At 51.7% G+C, this 17,603-nt stretch overlaps 1 protein-coding gene across 2 annotated transcripts in view; it reads right to left on the bottom strand.

The window, feature by feature from the left end:
- The window catches only part of ASTN1 (astrotactin 1), a 58,009-nt gene that overhangs the window by 15,580 nt on the left and 24,826 nt on the right, over positions 1-17,603 (bottom strand). Inside the window, exons 4-16 of one of the 2 annotated variants that reach the window (XM_056497684.1) lie at positions 17,046-17,192; positions 16,489-16,596; positions 15,314-15,463; positions 14,345-14,512; positions 14,068-14,152; positions 6,864-6,938; positions 6,256-6,393; positions 5,787-5,937; positions 4,932-5,098; positions 4,572-4,766; positions 4,116-4,243; positions 1,760-1,864; positions 1,399-1,587 (exon numbers count right to left, since the gene is read on the bottom strand). In XM_056497684.1, the coding sequence (XP_056353659.1) occupies positions 1,399-1,587; positions 1,760-1,864; positions 4,116-4,243; positions 4,572-4,766; positions 4,932-5,098; positions 5,787-5,937; positions 6,256-6,393; positions 6,864-6,938; positions 14,068-14,152; positions 14,345-14,512; positions 15,314-15,463; positions 16,489-16,596; positions 17,046-17,192 (1,806 nt within the window). Of the gene's footprint in view, positions 1-1,398; positions 1,588-1,759; positions 1,865-4,115; positions 4,244-4,571; positions 4,767-4,931; positions 5,099-5,786; positions 5,938-6,255; positions 6,394-6,863; positions 6,939-14,067; positions 14,153-14,344; positions 14,513-15,313; positions 15,464-16,488; positions 16,609-17,045; positions 17,193-17,603 lie in introns of both variants that reach the window. The other variant, XM_056497685.1, reaches the window with a different exon arrangement.

The raw sequence follows: 17,603 nt of genomic DNA, 5'->3' as shown, positions 1-17,603 counted from the left end.
AAAAAGCAAAGGAAGGAAAGTGGCAGGTGCCAGAGTGAAACCTAAATGTGATACTGTGGGTTGAAAAAGGCTGCCAGACCTGAAAAGCCTCCAAGCACGAAAATCAAGGAGGAGGAAATTGCAGGATAAAAAAAGAAGTACTTGAAATCAAAAGGTGCTACATCTGGAGACAGCCTACTGCCAAACAGCACCAGGTTTGTACTTTTCCAGGTGGGCTTGTGAAGAAGTCCAGTTTCCAGAAGACTTGAACCCACAGGATCCAGACTGAGGCTTTAAAAGAAGCCCTTCCTAAACAAGAGCCCTGGGGAGATAATAAATGTTTCTGTGGCTGGGACATAGTAAGAGCAGCACCATAGGCTGGTGCCAATACTGAGAATTAGGAAGCTTCATGATGGAAATGATGTGTCTGTTTATGGTGCCTGTGAGCTCCAAGCTCACACTGCCTGCACCTGGGAGTTCCTGGGCAGGAGCAGCAAACCAAGTTCATCTGAAAAGCAGCAGCTCTGCTCAGCCATTCTCCATGTCCAGGCTTGGGAGCTGGCTCTTATTTACTGTCCAAGCCTGGATGCTGCAACTCACCACCTCCAGAACAAGCAGGAAAATGCGTGCAAGGCAGCTTTGCTGAGGCCAGCACAAGAGACTGCAGAATCATAGAATCTGAGAATAGTTTGGAATGGGAGGGACAATCAAGACCATCTTATTCCAGTCTCCTGCCACAGGCAGGGATACCTTCCATTAGACCAAGTTGCTACAGTCCTGAGGACAGATGGCAGCAGGCAGGAGTTAGGCTGCCTCAGCTTTTGTAAAGCTCCTATTCAAAGTGGGCACCACCTTTTCCACTGGGGATTCATCACAGCTCACTGCAGCCAGGGCACTGGAGGGGAGGCAGAAGTGCTAGATGCCCTCTGCATCATGATAAACCTTCCAGCTCCTGACTGGTTCCCAGGCATTAAAAGCACAGTGCTGAGAGCCTCAGAGAGAAAAACATACTGGAGGGAGAAAAGTCTGGTTGCGGGATGCAAGTGGAAGAGAGAAGATATGGCAGAGACAAAAGGAAGGAAAGAATAAGATGAAAGACTACAGTTAAGTTCAGAATGAGGCAGGATGGCTTGGTGGGACTGGTGCACTTTTCTTTCATCTCTCTGGGACTGTGGGTACTGATCTTTCTTTTTGGCCTGGACCAGTGCCTGCTGAAATCCATAGGAATCCTTCAGCTGGCTTCAAAGGGTGCAAGAGCACAGTGTGAGACAATGACGTGGGAAGCAGTTCTGACACAGGCTGGGCACCTTCTAAAAGCAAAAACAAACCCCACTTCCCACTTTTGCTTGCCAAAAGCAAACCCAGCTTCCCACTCCCATGGGGTGTCTGTGAGTACCCTTCCCAAGGATAAGCTCCTACCTTTGCTGATGTCCTCATACTCCAGCCAGAGCTGCCGCTGGACCTGCCTGTTGGGATACCAGATGGTGCAGGACTCCTCAAAGCCATACACTGCCTCTTGGATGTAGTGGTTGCCAAACTGGTCTAGCAGCGCCACAAAATCTCCACGGGAGGTGGCTCCATCCAGAGAGTGGAGTGCATTGCTGAAGGCTGGGAAGGAGATGGAAGAAATGTTCAGTTCCCAGAGCCCACCAAGCCCTTGCTACCTCCCTACACATTTGCAACTGGCAATAAGCCTTTGAGCCCATCACCTGCCAGCAGAAGGCTATGTCACCTCTCACCATCCTTTCTCCCCTTATTCCCCCTGTCCCTGCACACTTACACTGGGAGATGGTCATCTGGTTGAGCCGGACATGGTACATAACAGACTGCACCTTCCAATGCTGCAGGAGGGGGTACCCAGACACCTCACTGAAGTTCACCATCCCTGCCAGAGGAAGGACACAGGCAGTCAATGCCACTGCTGAGCAATACCTCACCATAGGCAAGGTTGCAGCCCTTTGTGCCTTGGGCAACACAGCCAGTAAGGTGGGAAGAAGCCAGGGAAAAGGGTTCTGTACACACCACATGCCCTCCAGGGAGGCATTCAGAGCTGAGGGTTAGGTGGTCCCCAGCAATTAAAATGATGGCTTTGAAGGAAAACAACATAGGCTTGTTTCATTCTGCCATCCAGGGCTCTGCGCTGGAAGATAATGAGCCTCCTCCTGCTTTCCCTCCTGCTTCCTTCCCAGTGCCCACTCCCAAGGCATGCCCAGGTGTGCTCATTATGTCACTAATGAGAGCTGTGCTTTTTAATGAGCTGTTTGCAGGCCTGGGAACGGTCACTGTCATGCCAAGTGTGACCAGCCAAGAGGCCTTGGGTCCCTTTTGGCTGGGACTGAGCTGAGTGGGCAACAGATGGATAGGGAAATCGCTGGCCTGCTGATGCTAATGTTCCCTCAAGACATTATGGCAATTCCGGGGCTGAACAGGACCTAGACTTTGTCCTTCTCCTTCAAAGACATCCTGTTCTTCAGCCATTTAGCTGTGAGTTACAGAAGGCAGAAATTCATGGAGACCCAGGCTCGGTGGCCATTTACTCCTGCTCAAGGCACATGGCAGCTCAGCTTCCACGAGCAGAGAGACAGAGAGGCCATCGAGCCTCAGACAAAGCCCAGCAAGGGAACTGAAGAGTGCTCATGGCTCTGAATTTGGTGGCCAGAGCATCCCTAGAGTGCCACAGCAGGATGCTGAGACAGGCCACATCCTCCCTTGCAGCTCCAGTACTACACAGCCAGCACGTCATAGCTCCGCTCAGCAGCTGAGCAGCAAACTCTGCTGCTAACAGGCACCCAGCAGGAGTTCAGGAGGGTAACAGTGGGCATCCCCCCCTCTGTAACAAGACCTGAAGGCAGAGTATAAGTAGGTTAAGATCCTCTGCCTTCCAGCGCCTCTCTCTTCAGTGCTGGCTGCTGCTGACAGCTTCAAAGCCTCGCTCTTCCCTTCGAAGTGTTTATGCAAAAACAGCCCTTCCTTACTCAGCAGCTCTGTCTCTCGTGTATTCATAGCAATATCCAAGCTTCTGACAAGCAGAGAATATTTTACTTCTTTTCCTTTTTTTCCCCCTTTTTTTCCCCCTTTTTTTCCCCCCCTTAATCAGCCACAAAGTCAGCACAGCAGTGGGAAACGAATAGGATAATTTACTGGCTTTTACCTCCCCAGCATAATTGCCAGTGAAGCCCCAGTCCCACTGACACAGCTGTGATGCTGGGGCTGTGATGGCAGTGCTTTCCTTACATCCATGTAACCATGTCACAGGTAGGAGAGCCCCACTGGGAGGCAGGTGTCCTCCAGCACCTCCAGGCAGGGTTGAGCATCCCCAGAGAAGCAGGAGTGATCCATCCATCCAGATGTCTTGGGGAAGTTCAGCTCCTCAAGACCCACCAGCACCCTCCTCCCTTCTGAATCTTCCTGCACACACACCTTCATTGCCATACACCCTGTCAGGGTGACCAGCACCCACCAGACCCTGGATACAGTCCATGGGTGCTCCCCAAAATCCTCCTGGAAGCTCTGCCAGACAAGTGAATGCATGAGGTCTCCTAGGAGACCAAAACACCTTACTAGCCACATCCTGTGCTTAATAGGTCCTCTGGGATGTCTGAGCCATTTCAGCCAACAGCAACAAACACCAAGGTAATGAAGGTTATTTATGAGTACTGGCAACTTGGAAAAAAAGGCAAATCCTTGAACGCTGTCTAGGAACCTATCACTCATGGCCCACGATGCTCTGGCACAGAAAACCAAAACGTTTTGGTTTGATGGCAATGGGTTTTGAATGCTTCATTAGATCAGCAAAGAAATCAAAGGTAGATGGAAAACCTTTTTTGCCTTCAAAAACAAAACAAAAAAAATCCTTTAGCAAATGCCCCAAATATTTGACAGATGCTTGAGCTTTTTACACTCTACAATAACTTACAGCTTTTGCCTTTCCTTCATTTTTAATGCCTTCCTCTTACTGGAAAAAGGAACCAACTCTCAGCTGCTGGTTCCTCCATGTGCAGCTGAGCACAGGGTGCTAAAGCCAGACTAGATACATCCCACAGTAGATATATGCTGTGGGAGGTTAAGGTGCTGAAGCTGGACATGCTGACAGCCACCTCACTGGGAGAGACATGGATCCAGCTGGACTCACTCACCAGTGAGGAACTCAGGGTCGGGCATGGGGTCAGAGAGCTCCTCTTGGCACTGGTTCTCCAAGGGCACTGTGGCCACCACCAGCCCATCTGGCAGCTGCTGCTCCAGGCCCCGGGCAAAGTTGTTCTGCCTGGAAGTTAATTGCAGGGAGAAGAGCAAGGATGAAGGACAGCAGAAATTACTGAGATCATCCCTTCCAGCAAGTGACCCATCCCATAAAAACACCTGATACTTCTCTTTTCCTTCAGGCACAGATTAAAAAAGATGTTTACTCTTGATGGAAAGCACCAGATGTGCCCTCCCCACCAGCCCCTCCACCTTCTGCAAAGTGAAGCCAGACATGGATGGACTAGGCAGTCTGCTATGCTCCAGCCCCAGGCTCCTTCCCATGCCTGCTTCTTGGAGAGGATGGTGAGGTCTGACCCTTCTGGGGTGCCCTCCCCATGTCTACAACTCACCTGAACGTCCCTTTGAGCACCTGCCCTGGTGCAACCTCCTTGGAGTGGTTGTTGTAGCCATAGAAGATCTCCCCAAAGAGCGTCTGGTTCATGGGCAGCTCGCGGGGCTCGCCGCAGTCTCCGGCCTCAGGGCACGACTCTGAGATCAGCTGGCACGATCGCCCATCTGTGCCCAGCTTGTAGTCCTCAATGCACCTGGGGAGCCAGCACGAGGCCCACTGTCAGCTGCAGCTGATACCCCCAACACCGAGGACAGCCAGGAGAGCAGAGGAGACCCCCTCCATCCCAACCCTACAAGCTCAGGGTGGCAGCAGCACTTTGGGGGCGTCCCTGTGTCCAGCGAGGTGACGGGTCACTCACCCACAGAACATGAGGATGTTGTAGAGCAGGGGGTCTTCAGGCAGGGGCACCATCTGCTGCAGGCACAGCTGCTCGCAGCCCCCGTTGAAGCCATCAGAGCAGTCCACGCCCACATGACGGTCGTAGCAGCCAGTGCCGTCCTTCATGGGGCTCAGGCCCATCGGGCACTGGTGGGGTGGGGGAAGTAACAGGTCAAAACCTCTGGGAAGGAACCTGTCTCTGGGGCTGAGGTGCAGGGCAGGGCTTCGGCATTGCTCCCCACTGGAAACTGCCACCTGAGCAGTGCTCAGGGGCTGCAAGAAGGACAGCAGCAGCACCATCCACAACTGCAGATACTCCTCCTGCACCAAAGCCTCTTGGAGTGTATCCCCTGAGATGGGAGCTCTCCAAGCCATCCCCCACCAAAGCAATGTGCTGGTATCAACCCCACTCTCCAGCAACCCAGCTCCAGTGACTGACAAAGCAGTGCTGCCCTTTCTACACCCACTTTCTGCCCCACACTCACAGCCTCTTCACCCCACAGCCCAGCTCTGGTGACATTGCAAGAGTACACCCCAGCCCCACAGACCCCTCATTTTGGGGCAGAGCAGCTGTGGTGATGACAAGGCACACCACGTGTGAGAGCCAACAAACACAAGGACACTTACTGCCTCAAGTGTGTTTGTCTGTGTGTGTGTGTTTGTGTGTGTGTGTGTGCAGCAACAGAGGAGATGGCAGCCCAAAAACATCTTTCTGCTACAAAATCAACCTCAAAATATCCACCCCAAAGTGACAGTAAGGGAGGAGGGATTCCCTCTCTGGCCTCCCCTTCCTTGCTCCCACCAAGAGGGACTGGCAGTCCCTGGGGTCACGCACCACGCAGCCCGTGGAGTCCAGCTTGCGGTCCGAGATGCAGCGGAAGTTCTTGCTGCAGCCCCCATTGTCCCGGGAGCAGTCCCGGACGGGGCCGAAGGAGTCAAGAAGGACCTCCAGGCTGTCGAAGGAGGATGAGGTCATCAGCTCTTCCCTGCGAGGAGGGGGAAGAGGAGATGTGTCACTGCTTCAGTGATGGGGTGGACGCATGCGTGACCGTGGCTGCTGCATGGGCTTTTCCAGAGCTCAGGCTTTCCTCGGGCTGACACTGAATTGGATGGCAGCCAAGCTTTTAGAAGGATGCAGGAGCTACTGAGATGAGGGGGATTACTGCCAAAGGCTCAGCTTTGCAGGACTAAAGAGGGGCAGGTTAATGGTTGTACTAATCTCCACCTGCAAAATGTGGGATGGGCATCCCAGCTCTACTTGCTGAAACCCCTCCTGAACTCCCTCACCCTGCTGTCACACCTACCTGACCTCCACTGCATCCTCCATCACCGTCATGTCAGTCTTGCACTTGGCTGAGGGGTTGATGGCCAGCTCGGCCGGTGGGATGACAAAGCTCTTGCTCAGGGGTAGCCACATGCCCTCTCCCAAAGTGTAGGTGAACCTGCCAGGGAGAGCAGCAAAAGCTGGCATAGAGGGAAATACAGGAGACTGGAAGGTTGTCTCTGCCCAAATCCAAGCCCTTGAGCCTCCCTGCTCATCCTGCAGGGATGCCAGCCTAAGGTGTGTGGGCAGGGTAAAGTGGGGTGGCTCCTCCAAACACACCCAATGATTCCCAAAAATTGCATGTAACTTAAGTAATTTTTTAAAAAAGGCACTTTCATTTTCATAGAAAGCCTCCTTCAGAGCCTAAAACTCACTCTCACCACGGACAGAGAGCAGGAACTGACTGCTGGGTATTCAGCACCCTCACGACAGCTGCAGGGGGATCTTCCCAGCCATGCCCACATGTCCCCAGGAGGTGGCATAGGACAGCTGTGCTCAGCCCTGCCAGCTGGGCTACTTGCATGCCTGTATGCTCTGAGTCATATTTTAGCCTCAAAATGTGCTGAGCAGGTTGCCTTGATTGCTTACCGAAAAATCTTGTCAGAGGGCTGCTCGCCCAGCACCAAGTCAAAGCCACGCTGGAAGATGGTGTATGGCCAAGGCCTGGAAAAGAAACCCAGGAGCATCACACCAGCATCGTATCCCCACTACTCCTCACAGCCCAAAATGCTTCCCCTGCTTAGCCCTCAACTCACAAGCAGAAGGGTCCTAGGGTAGGATGATTCCTAGGGTAGCTGGGACAACACGATAAAATAGCTTCAGATCTGAGATCTTAATTTTGGGGTCTCAAAACATCAGATTCTCGTCCCAGCCACAACCTGCCAATAGGTCAGCAGTGTGTTACAACTGTTACTTTGGGGTTTGGTACAGTCTAACCATCCCCCCATCCCTTCATGCTTGGTGCCACCTGCCAGGTCCTGTTTTAGGGATTTCCCTTACAGCTACTGAATTGCAAAAGAAAACCAAAACGCAGCTGGATCCTTTCTCTGTGAGGCTTTTGCCAAGGAGCACATCAAGTCTGGGACCCCAGTTTCACCAACTGCCGTACTACCCGTGTTTCACTGTTCCTTACTTTGCAAAGTAGGCGGGAAGACGAAGTGGAAGTGTGGAGCCAAGCAGGAGGCTGGTGGCCCCATCCCCTCCCTCCCTGCTGCTGTATATAGCACAGGGTGATGAGTGATAAGCCACCAAGATTTGGAGGCCAGAGCCTTTCAGTGGGACGCCCATGGCCATGACACCTTTGGGACATGAACTCCCAGCAGCACAGCTCTGCTGGCAGACCATCACTTGCAGAGTGAGACAAACAAGAGACCCAGCCATGGTGGGCTTTGAATCAAGCAACATGAACTCTGCCCCCAACCCTAAAACTCCAAATCCCCTTAGCAAGAACTCAGAGCTAGGGACAGGAGATTTTCCATCCCATCTCATCACTGCTGCTAAAATTCAGAGTCAAGAGTGTCAGGTGCCAGTGACAAACCCAGGGATTTTCTCTCCAGGCAATTACAGCTCTCCTGCACAAGCAGTTTAATTTCTTATCTGAAGTTATTTCAGCAAGGACAAAAATAATAATAATAAAAAATCCTGACTGCAGGATTACAGCACGCCTTCTCATTCCTTCATTGGGATACAATGCCATTTTCCTGTCTGGTCAGCTGGGAGCTGGGGATTACATTCAGCTCACAATCGGATTGTCTTGAATGAGGTCAGCTTCATCCAGAAAGAGATGTGCTCCTTGTGTCTCGCCAACACCTCGAATGCTTCACTCCCCCACCTTCCAGTGCTCCTGCAGATGGGTTTTATTCTCGCTTCTGAGGAGCACACCAGGCCGGGAACAAAGGCAGAGGCTGTATAGAAGCGAGCTATTGTTCCCCATCAACTCGGGTGGAAAAGTGGTTGTGGAGAGCTGCTCTTGGCTTGCAGCAGAGCTCAGTGCTGAGGCAGGTGCTGTAGAAGCACAGGGACTGCCAGACCTCTGCCTGGTGTCACATCTGTGAGCCCAGGGATGCCAACACACCCCCGACATGGAGCCAGTATGTTTGGACTGACCTGGGAGATGGAAATCAGCACCCAAGCCATATGTGTCCACCCAGAATGCAATTTCCAAATGTGGCTAAAATTCTTGTAATCATAGAGTCCCAGAATTGCCAGGGATGAAAGGGACTTTAAACATCATCTCATCCTACCCTTTTTCCACCAGACCAGGTTGCTTCCTTCAGCCTGGCCTTAAACACTTCCAGGGATGGGGCAGCCACAGCTTCTCTGGGCAATCTTTGCCAGGGCCTCACCACCCTCACAGTGAAGAATTTCATCCTAACATCTAAACAAACCTCCCCTCTGTCAGTTTGAACCCATTACCCCTGGTCCTAATGCTACATGCCCTTGTATAAAGTGATGATGGCTTTGATCCAGGGAAGAGATTTCTGTGCTCTAGGAAGGGAGATGCATGGCATCTCTTCAGTCTGCCACACTTTTCCTTCACTTGGGATCAAAAAAAGTCCTTTAAATGCAATGTTCAGCCTTTAGCTACATCCCTACATGGCAAGGGAGAGTCAGTGTTGCCAGGCACAACTGGCTCTGTGAGGATGTGGATTTTCTGCAGAAAGGCCCAGAGATGTCCTCCACATAAGAGTTCCAGCTCAATACTTACCATCCTCATCTCCAAGGAAGTGCTCTAGAAGCTCAGCACTGGTATTTCCACCCATGCACTCTTGCTGACTTGTGCCTTCTGCCGCAGAGGACAGGGCAGCATCTCCTCCCCCAGGCACACCTTACCTCCCCCGTTGTTGCCTTTTGCCCCTGGTGGCTCTGTCACTGTTTCACCTCCTTCTTCCTCTGTGTGTCCCCCCACATTGCTGTTTCCCTCGCCACATGGATGCGTCCCTCCCTACATGGATGTCTCATTCCCCACTTGTCTGCTTCCCTCCCTGCTTTCTGCCATCACTGGAGGCACCTCGCTGCTCTGGTTTGGATTATTCTTGTTGGGTATTTTGGTTGCAGAGTCTTCAGAGCTCACAAAGAAAAGTGAGACTGATCAGCAGCTCTGCAGCTGATCAGGTTGGATTAAATGGGCCAGAAACGACAGCTCTCAGCTTCTTGCAAGGCTTGGCACTCAGGCATCTCAAACAACAAAATAACCAGGGCACCCTGAGAACCACCAAATTCCCCACACTCAGCAAGCAAGTTCCCAAGGCCAAAGTGTTGCCGGTGGATCCCTAGGTCAATCTTAAGGCTCTTGTCTTTTCGAGATGGACCATTGTCTGGATGCTTTGCTCCACATATGGGCTTGAGTGGAAGCTCATAAAACACCTGCTAAGGCCTCCAAACTTGATGATGCTGGTAATGCTTTGAACAGCTCAACAGGGTCCTGGCCATGCTTAAGTTGCAGCCCCCAGGGGTTGAGGCCAGGATGAGGCCAGGCTGACCTGTAGCATGAGGAACTGTGCTCCAGCTTGTCCCTACTACATGCAAAAGTCTTTCAGACAAAGATGGGTGGGATGAGGAATAAACCCAGTGGGCAGAATACAATCACCATGAGCTACCTTGGAGCAGCTGGTTTGAGGGGAGCTGGCAAGAGGCTGGAGAGCATCTTTGCAGAAGACACAGGAAGTTGCTGCACGGGACTGTGACTGAAATGTCATGGGAGGAGCAAGTGGTTGGTTGTTACATGCCAGAATAGGTGACTTCACATCTGGTTCCCTGACCTTTTGTGCTTTTCAGGGTTTCCAACCAGTCAGCAGCACAAGGATGGCCAAGCCCAGGGTGAACGGACCAGAGCATCCCCACAGCACGTGTGCTCCCACTGTACCCCAGGACCCCAAAGTGGGGACATATGGAGACCCAGAACCACCCTGAGAGTAGAAGAGCAGAGAGCAGATGCCACATGAGCATCAAGTGACATCTCCAGTTGGCAATGCCCATCACGGCTCCTCCCCAACTTCACTTTATTTTGCAACAGCTTTGCTCGGGTTCCAGCTGCCGATGCCTCCCCTGTTCCCAGCCCACTCCCCTCCCACCCCTCCCTCCCTGCCATCCCTTGAAGCAGCTCTTTATTAAAGATGCTAATGCTGGCACTTTCTCCCTGAGCTGCCCGTAAATCTACGAGGAGAATGAGGCGGGAGGAGGAGGCGGATGGGTGGCTTCATGAAAGGATCTGAAAGAACGAGGAGCTGTTTATCAGGCTGTCCTTCAGCTTGCAAAGCTGAGGCACACAGCAGGGGATGGAGAGAGGCAACGAAAATTAAAAAAAAAAAAAAAAAAAAAAAAAAGAAAAAGGGGTGGGAGAAAGAAAAAGAGAGAAAAATAAAGACCTTAAGGAGGAAAAGTGTTGTCCTTGTCACTTTGGTGTGTCTCTTGCATTTCTGTGGGATGGGGATGGGATAAGTCGAGCAGGGGCACTGCCAGCATGGGGAAATCTGTGTGGGGAAGAGGAAAGAATGGGAGGGGAGGGGAGGGGAAGGGAGGGGAGCTGGGTGAGCAGGGCACAGGCTGATGCTCAAATTCGGGTGCTGTGCTGGAATAAAACATCTGCAAGGCTGCGGGTGGGGGAGCAAGACTGGGGTGGGACAGTTTCCCAACAGTTATAGCAGGATGAGAGCACCCAGTCTGACGTGTTCACCATATCACCTTAAACTGCCTTAAAACCTCCCCAGGCGAGAGTGAAACCCATCACAAGCTGAAAGAGCACATTGATAAAGACTCCTTGATGCAGGGCACCTTAAATCTCAACGGGGGAAGCTGAAAAGTGCAGCCGGGGAACTGCATGTAGGGAGGGGAAAACCACGTGTGAGATGGATCTAAGGGCTGGGATGAAAAAATACAAACTCAGGCAGGTAACAGCTTATTAACTAAAGACAGAATGCGCTGATTTGACTATCTGGCCAAGTTATACCACAGAAAGAACTGCAGAAATTTGGTCCGATGAGAAAACATGAAGTGTGGCCAGTAGGATTGCTAGAAACTGCATCTGACCCAGGAAACACTAGAGTAAGAGTCAAAAAGCAGCTAATTAACAATGCATATCAAAGTAGGGAGACAGACTGTGAGCACACAAACAGCACCAGACAGATTTGTTTAAAACAGGCAAAGAGCAGCACACACACACCAAAACAAAACCAACCAAAAAAAAAAAAAAAAAAACCCAAACCAAACCAAACCAAAAAACACAAAACCCCAACAAAAAAAAAAACAACAAACAAACAACAACAAAAAAAAAAGCAGCTGATCAAATGCATCTGCTTCCCATGATCAAAAAGATCTGAGTTTCTGAAAAACTGAAGATTTAGGGTCCAGACATGTTGGGTAAAAGATGCAGTGCGGAGGCGTGGATCTCAGTCTGGTATCTAAAATACACACAACACAAAAAGCTTCTCACTGCCATCACCAATAAAGTACAAAGATGAGCTCACCTTCATGAGCAAAATTAGATGCTACTGAGTGAACAGATACCAAGTCAACTTGTCATCACTGTAAATAAAAACAAACCAACGGCAAAACTATCTAAACCAAAGGGCTGAAATGAGTTTTCAGATAAAAAGGCCACCTGGGGAAAACAGAGGAGGTCACATCCAGAACAGGTTCATTCCCAAGTTTGCCAAGGGATTTGGCAAATCCTGCTTTATTGACCAAGCATCAATGTGGTTTCCTGGGGACTGACTTGTGGCAGCAGTACATCACTTCAATATTGGAGGGCTCAGAGCATATTAGACAAATTGTAGTCAGAAATGTTTCAGGCACAGCTGATCTCACCTTGGAATGGGAAGAGAGAGACCAAGATTTGCAGACATTTCTTTCAGGTGAGCCTGCAAGCTACCTGGTTGGGCTGGAATTGGGAGTGAGCTGATGATTTATAAGAAGAAACACAAGACAAGATGTCTGGTATGAATCCTTTTGCAGAAGAAAAGGAAGAGAGAAAGCTCCTGTGGGAGCATCAGGCCGGAGATAGGTCTAAAAAAGCAGCCCCAAATCCCCCAGTGGAACAGAGGAGGTCCTGAGCACATTTCAGGTGTGCATTACTGAGACCAAAGCAGGATCATGAGATACAAACAGGCCCAAGGAGCTTCAGGAATATATTGGCTCTTCTTGCCCTTGGCTTGCCTGTCACCATCTATACTTTTTCCCAATTTACTTGAAAGCAGCATCTTTTTCTCCACTTTGCCTTAAGAAAGTGTAGAAGCTAAATCAGGAAAAAGCTGGAGAAGAGCAGTGTGCATGGAAGAAAAGTGTGAAGCTGCAGACCCACACTCAGGAGCAAAGGAAAAGCAGAGGGTCAGGAAGCAAATGTTCCTCTGCAGTGCTTACCCATTTTTATTACTAGCCTCGATGTACAAAGTTATTTGCCAATTCACTTATTGCGAGGTGGTGGGCCCAACACACTGCTCTGATGGAGAAAGAGGATGGCACCAAAGCCATATGTGGCCCTGGGTGGCTGTGGCCTCTCTCCAGCCCACTGTGAGACACTCCTAAACACAACACCTCCCAAAACAGGGAAATCCCTGGCAGGGGAATAACCTCCCACACATCCCAGCCCATCACTCAATGCCTCTTATGAGATGGTACAAAGGAGCTGGGGACATTCTTCTTGGCCACTGGCCCCTGGAGACAAACAGGACGAGGAGCTGTACTTCCCTACTCCAGCAGTGGTACCTTGCAGAGGTTTGGGAACCATCACCACACACACAGCACATCCCCAGCATGGAGCCACCTGTGCCCTGGCTCAGAGCACGCAGAGCAACAATTTGTCTAACACAGCTGGTGCTCCATACTGGGTTTAGTTGCTAAACTGCCTTTAAAATGATAAAAAACAGAGAGGGGGCTGGAGATGGAGCAGCAGTGCTCTCCCCAGGGTCCCAGTTAAAAGGCACACAGCAGGGCTGCGCTGGCGCAGCCAGCCCCCCGCTGCTGCCATCCCCCAGCACTGCGGCACGGCAGGGGAGATCCAAGCCCTGCCTTTGATGATATTTCTCTTCCCACTGTGAAGACTAATAACTTCAGAGAGGGCATCAGGCACGTGCAGGGCCACCACCTATCCATCTGTGGTGTAATGAGATCGGGGGGAAAAAAGGGTTTGGAGATGCCAATGCATGTGGAACCTCTGAATTTGGGGACGTCTTGGCTTTCTGCACAGCCCCTCCAGCCAGTCCTGGGAGTCCCCCAGATGCACTCACAGACCCATGAGTTGAGGGATAGATGGAGCACTCCCTTGAGGGCCACAGAGAGACGGGAACTTTTGGAATCTATCACCGAATTGCTGCTGAAACATCAGAAAAATTTCCTTTAGCACCTCCAGATATGAAAAGCTCGGAGCAGATGGTGACTTCTCTGTTCCATCAGCCACAGTGTTAATTTTCCCAGTTTTCTATGGGGACGTCAGCCCAACCTCAGCCCTCCTCTGATGCCTCACACACCCAAAATGAAAGCCCCACAAAGCAGAGGATGCCCAAGATGCTGCAAACAACAGTGGGAGGAACAATCTCAATCTTCTCCAGAGGGTGTTTACTCTAAAATGAGACAATGGTCTCTTGCACATCATTCCCCATTATTTCCAAGAACAGAAATCCTTGCCTCCCACAGACCTGCCGCAGAGCCTAGCTGTGCGCCGACCCTACAATTCACCGAGGTGCCTCTAACTCTGCCATCCAAGGAGTCACCACAGCTGTGGTAATGAGCTGTGGAAGCCCAGCAGCTCGTGTGAGGACACTCTGCATGTGAGGACACTCCAAGCCTGGGCACTCACCCCTGGTTTGTTCCCCACTCGTTCCGGATGCAGAGGTGCTTGTGCACAGGGTCCTTCATATAACCTTCATAGCAGAGACATTCCCCTGTGGAGACAGGGACATGAGGACATGGCGGAACACACATGGCAAGGCTTTCCATGTGCTTCCCTGCCAAGTGCAGCCTGCAGCCACGCCAGGACACCAGGCAGCTCCCTACTGCACCTTCCCACCCCAGCTGGGCTGAGGAGGCGAGGTAAGCTCACCAGCCCAGCCCAGCCTAGCCTCAGGAGCACTCACCAGTCTCAGGGTCACACTGGTGCTCACAGGGGTCGAGGAGGCGCCGGGCGCAGAGGTCCAGGGCCCAGGGCCCACTGGAGTTTTGCTGGGAGAAGAGGACGACCTGTGCTGGGTTCAGCCAGTCACTGGCATCCAGCTGGCTGCCCTCCAGCAGGATGAACCGGCTTCCTGCCACCGAGACAAAGGGAGTCAGGGACAGCAACCTGCTGCTGTACCCTCCATCCCATGGTGGTGCCCTGCCTCCCATCCATCCCATGATGTTTCCCCCCATCCTGTCTTCTGTCCATGGGATCCCTCCGTAACCATTCATCCTGAGAAAGTACCCTCTGTCCCTCAACAGTCTCCTCTGTCCCACAAGGAGTCCTCTGTCCTGTGCCCATCCTGTCTGCCATATGACAGCTCCCTCCATGCCATACCTGTCTCCTCTATCCCATGAGAGCTCCCTCCATTCTGTGCCTTTCCCCTCTGTCCCATAGCAGCTATCTCCCTCCCACACCCCTCCCCTTGGTCCCACACTGATATTTGATCCCTCTGTCCCACAATGTCCTTCATCTCAAAATGGTCCATTTAATGCCATATCCATTCTCCTCCAACCCAAAATAATCTCCTTCACCCTATGCCCATCCCCTCCATCCTGAAGCCCTGTGCCCCACAACAGCCATCCTGTGTCTCTCTCTTCTGTCTCATGCCTATCCACTCCATCCTGTACCACTCCATCCCTTGCTCCCAACATGGCACCTTCCACCTCACACCACTCTCCTCAGTCATGGACCCACTCCCTCCATCTCCCTCTGTCTTCTACCCCTCTGTCCTGTGTCCATAGCCTCCATCCCATGCCCATTCCCTCTGTCCCACACTGGTGCCCCCATAAACACCTGTCCCCTCTGTCCTGCACCCATCCTGTCCCTCATTCCCCCCTCTCCTCCATCAAACCTTACAGAGTGGAGCAGGAAGAAATGGGGTGCTCACCATCAGCAATCAGGTGCTCAGGGACATGGAGGGTGATCTTGACAACAAGGGGGCAGTTCATGTGGGAAGAGCACACCAGGCTGATGACACAGCTTGTCACGCTGATGAGGGTCAGCGTTGTCTTGTTCACAGGGCTTCGGGGGGACCCCACTGCAAAACACAGGAGCACAGTCAAACCTGACACCTGTGGGACCAGGAAGATCTTTGCGTACAGCCAGGGGACCTCAGGATGCAGAGACCCTGCCCAGCCCCCTGGAAATCCAGCATCAATTGAATCAAATGGAATCACTTTGGACTTTGAAGAACATGAAGCAACCTTTGCCATGGGACTCTCCATCCCTCTCTCCCACTGTAGCCAAGATCCTCCCGATTCCCCAGAGCCCTGGCTCTCCCACAACCTGCACTGCAGCATGCTGAGAACTTTGCAGCACAAGATCTTTAAAGCAGAGCAGCAATATTAGGAAAAAAAAGGTAAATGCAGCATCCTTGTTTTCTCCACTCCTTCGGGTTAATTTTGTCATGACAACAGGCTCATTGATGCTCTTGAAAAAGAAACAGAGAGACCTAACTGCTCAGGGCATGCAGGTCTTTGACTTTTAATCTTTCAGCTGAAAAAGCTGCACGGAAAACAAGCTGGCTGGAGACAAAGCCTGAATCAGCCTTCCAGCATCAGCTGAAGGAGATGGCTCCCAGTCTTGCCACTCCCAGAAAAACAAAGCATTATCCAGCAAACAAGGCTCAACAAGTGAAAACAGACACTAACTTTCCCCTTGGAAAACCTCCCAAAGGAACAGTGCAGGGCGGTGGGGCAGACTCCTGCCTGGGGAGCGAGGCTGTCCCCATCCTCTGCTGCACACACAGCTGGTATGTGCACAGTGCTGCAGCAGCATGGGAACACACGGGCCAGCCTTTGAAGTGTGCTGCTCATTAATATACACCAGTGCCCAGCAGAAGCCTCCAGCCAAACATCAGAATACATTTCATCCTCTGCTGAGAAACTCCACCGGAGAGCAACAGCAGCTTGCAAAGCAGGGACCGGTGCCTGCCTGCGGCAGCTGGGATTGCTCTTGGGTTTCCATCTTTTTGCCAATGCAAAGTCTCCTAACCCAGAGAAGCAGCAGCAAATAAGGCAAGAGGGGTCATGGCTTGTCACCCACCGCTGCACCTGCACCCACCTCGGCTGCGCCTCCTGCTCCGTGAGGGGTCCGTGTAGAAGGTCAGCTGGGGATCGGTGTCTGCCTCCGTCCCGGAGTCCCCCTCGGGGTTGAGAAAGGCTGAGCCAGCTGCAGGGGACACTGAGTGTAGTCATGGAGGGGTTGGCACCGTGCCACCCCAAACCTTGGCATCCTACACCACCCTTCAGGGAAAGCCTTGCACTAAAGACCAGAAGCTCCATCTGCCAGGTGCAGCAGGGACAGCATCTGCTCCCCTTCCCACCACACAAAGCAAGACCCCCCACCATCACTGATTACCTTGCAACTTTTCCCCACGGCTGTGCCAGCATCCTGTAGTATTTACTGGGGCAAGCACCATCTGCATCTTTGTAACCAACCAGCCCAACATCATCTGCATCCTTGCAGGCACCATATTTTTTGTTTCTCCCCACCCAAACCCTCTTTTACATGCAGTCTCCCAGCTCTGGTCCCATTCCTCCATCCCAGGAGAGGGCGGGTAGCTGGAATGTGGGAGGGTGGAAGCCCAAGGCACCCGATCCCCACAGGGACCGCCCTACCTCGCGCTTTGTTGTTAATGCGCTTGCGCTGGCTGCTGGAGGTGTGGGACAGCAGCGTGGCCTGCTGGTGGTTCGAGTCCACGGGGCTGGTGGCAATGATGTTGTCCTTGTACTTGTTCATCAGGGACAGCTTGGCGTTATCGCTCCCTAAGCAGGAAGAAGAAAGCAAAATATTTCAGGGATAAAGATTTTTAAAACAGATGCAGGTGAGAGAAAGGTTTCCTTGGATCCATCTCCAGATCATCATGAGGTGATCAAGGTGTGGAAGCCAATGAGCTGAGCTGCCCCCAGTGCACACTCATGTACAGCTCAAATCCTGAAGACAACTGGCACCTCCACCAAACTAGCCAAAAGCTGAGATTTAACACTCAGCCTCTTAGGGCACTTCTTCATATGCAGGAGAGCTTTAGGCACACACGATAATCTTCGCAAACTATGTCTCAGTTGGGAAATTTCAGTTGGATGGCTCAGTTAGTGATATAACCAAAGAATAGATTTGTTATAAGCCTCAAAGAAGCCTTGCTGGTGATCAGAATGCAGCATTAACTCTGAATTATA

Source organism: Oenanthe melanoleuca, chromosome 8 (assembly GCF_029582105.1).
Source record: "Oenanthe melanoleuca isolate GR-GAL-2019-014 chromosome 8, OMel1.0, whole genome shotgun sequence".
In the NCBI taxonomy this organism is placed as follows: Eukaryota; Metazoa; Chordata; class Aves; order Passeriformes; family Muscicapidae; genus Oenanthe; species Oenanthe melanoleuca.
The sequence above is the reverse complement of the archived record's forward strand: the minus strand, read 5'-3'. Positions and strand labels throughout refer to the sequence as shown.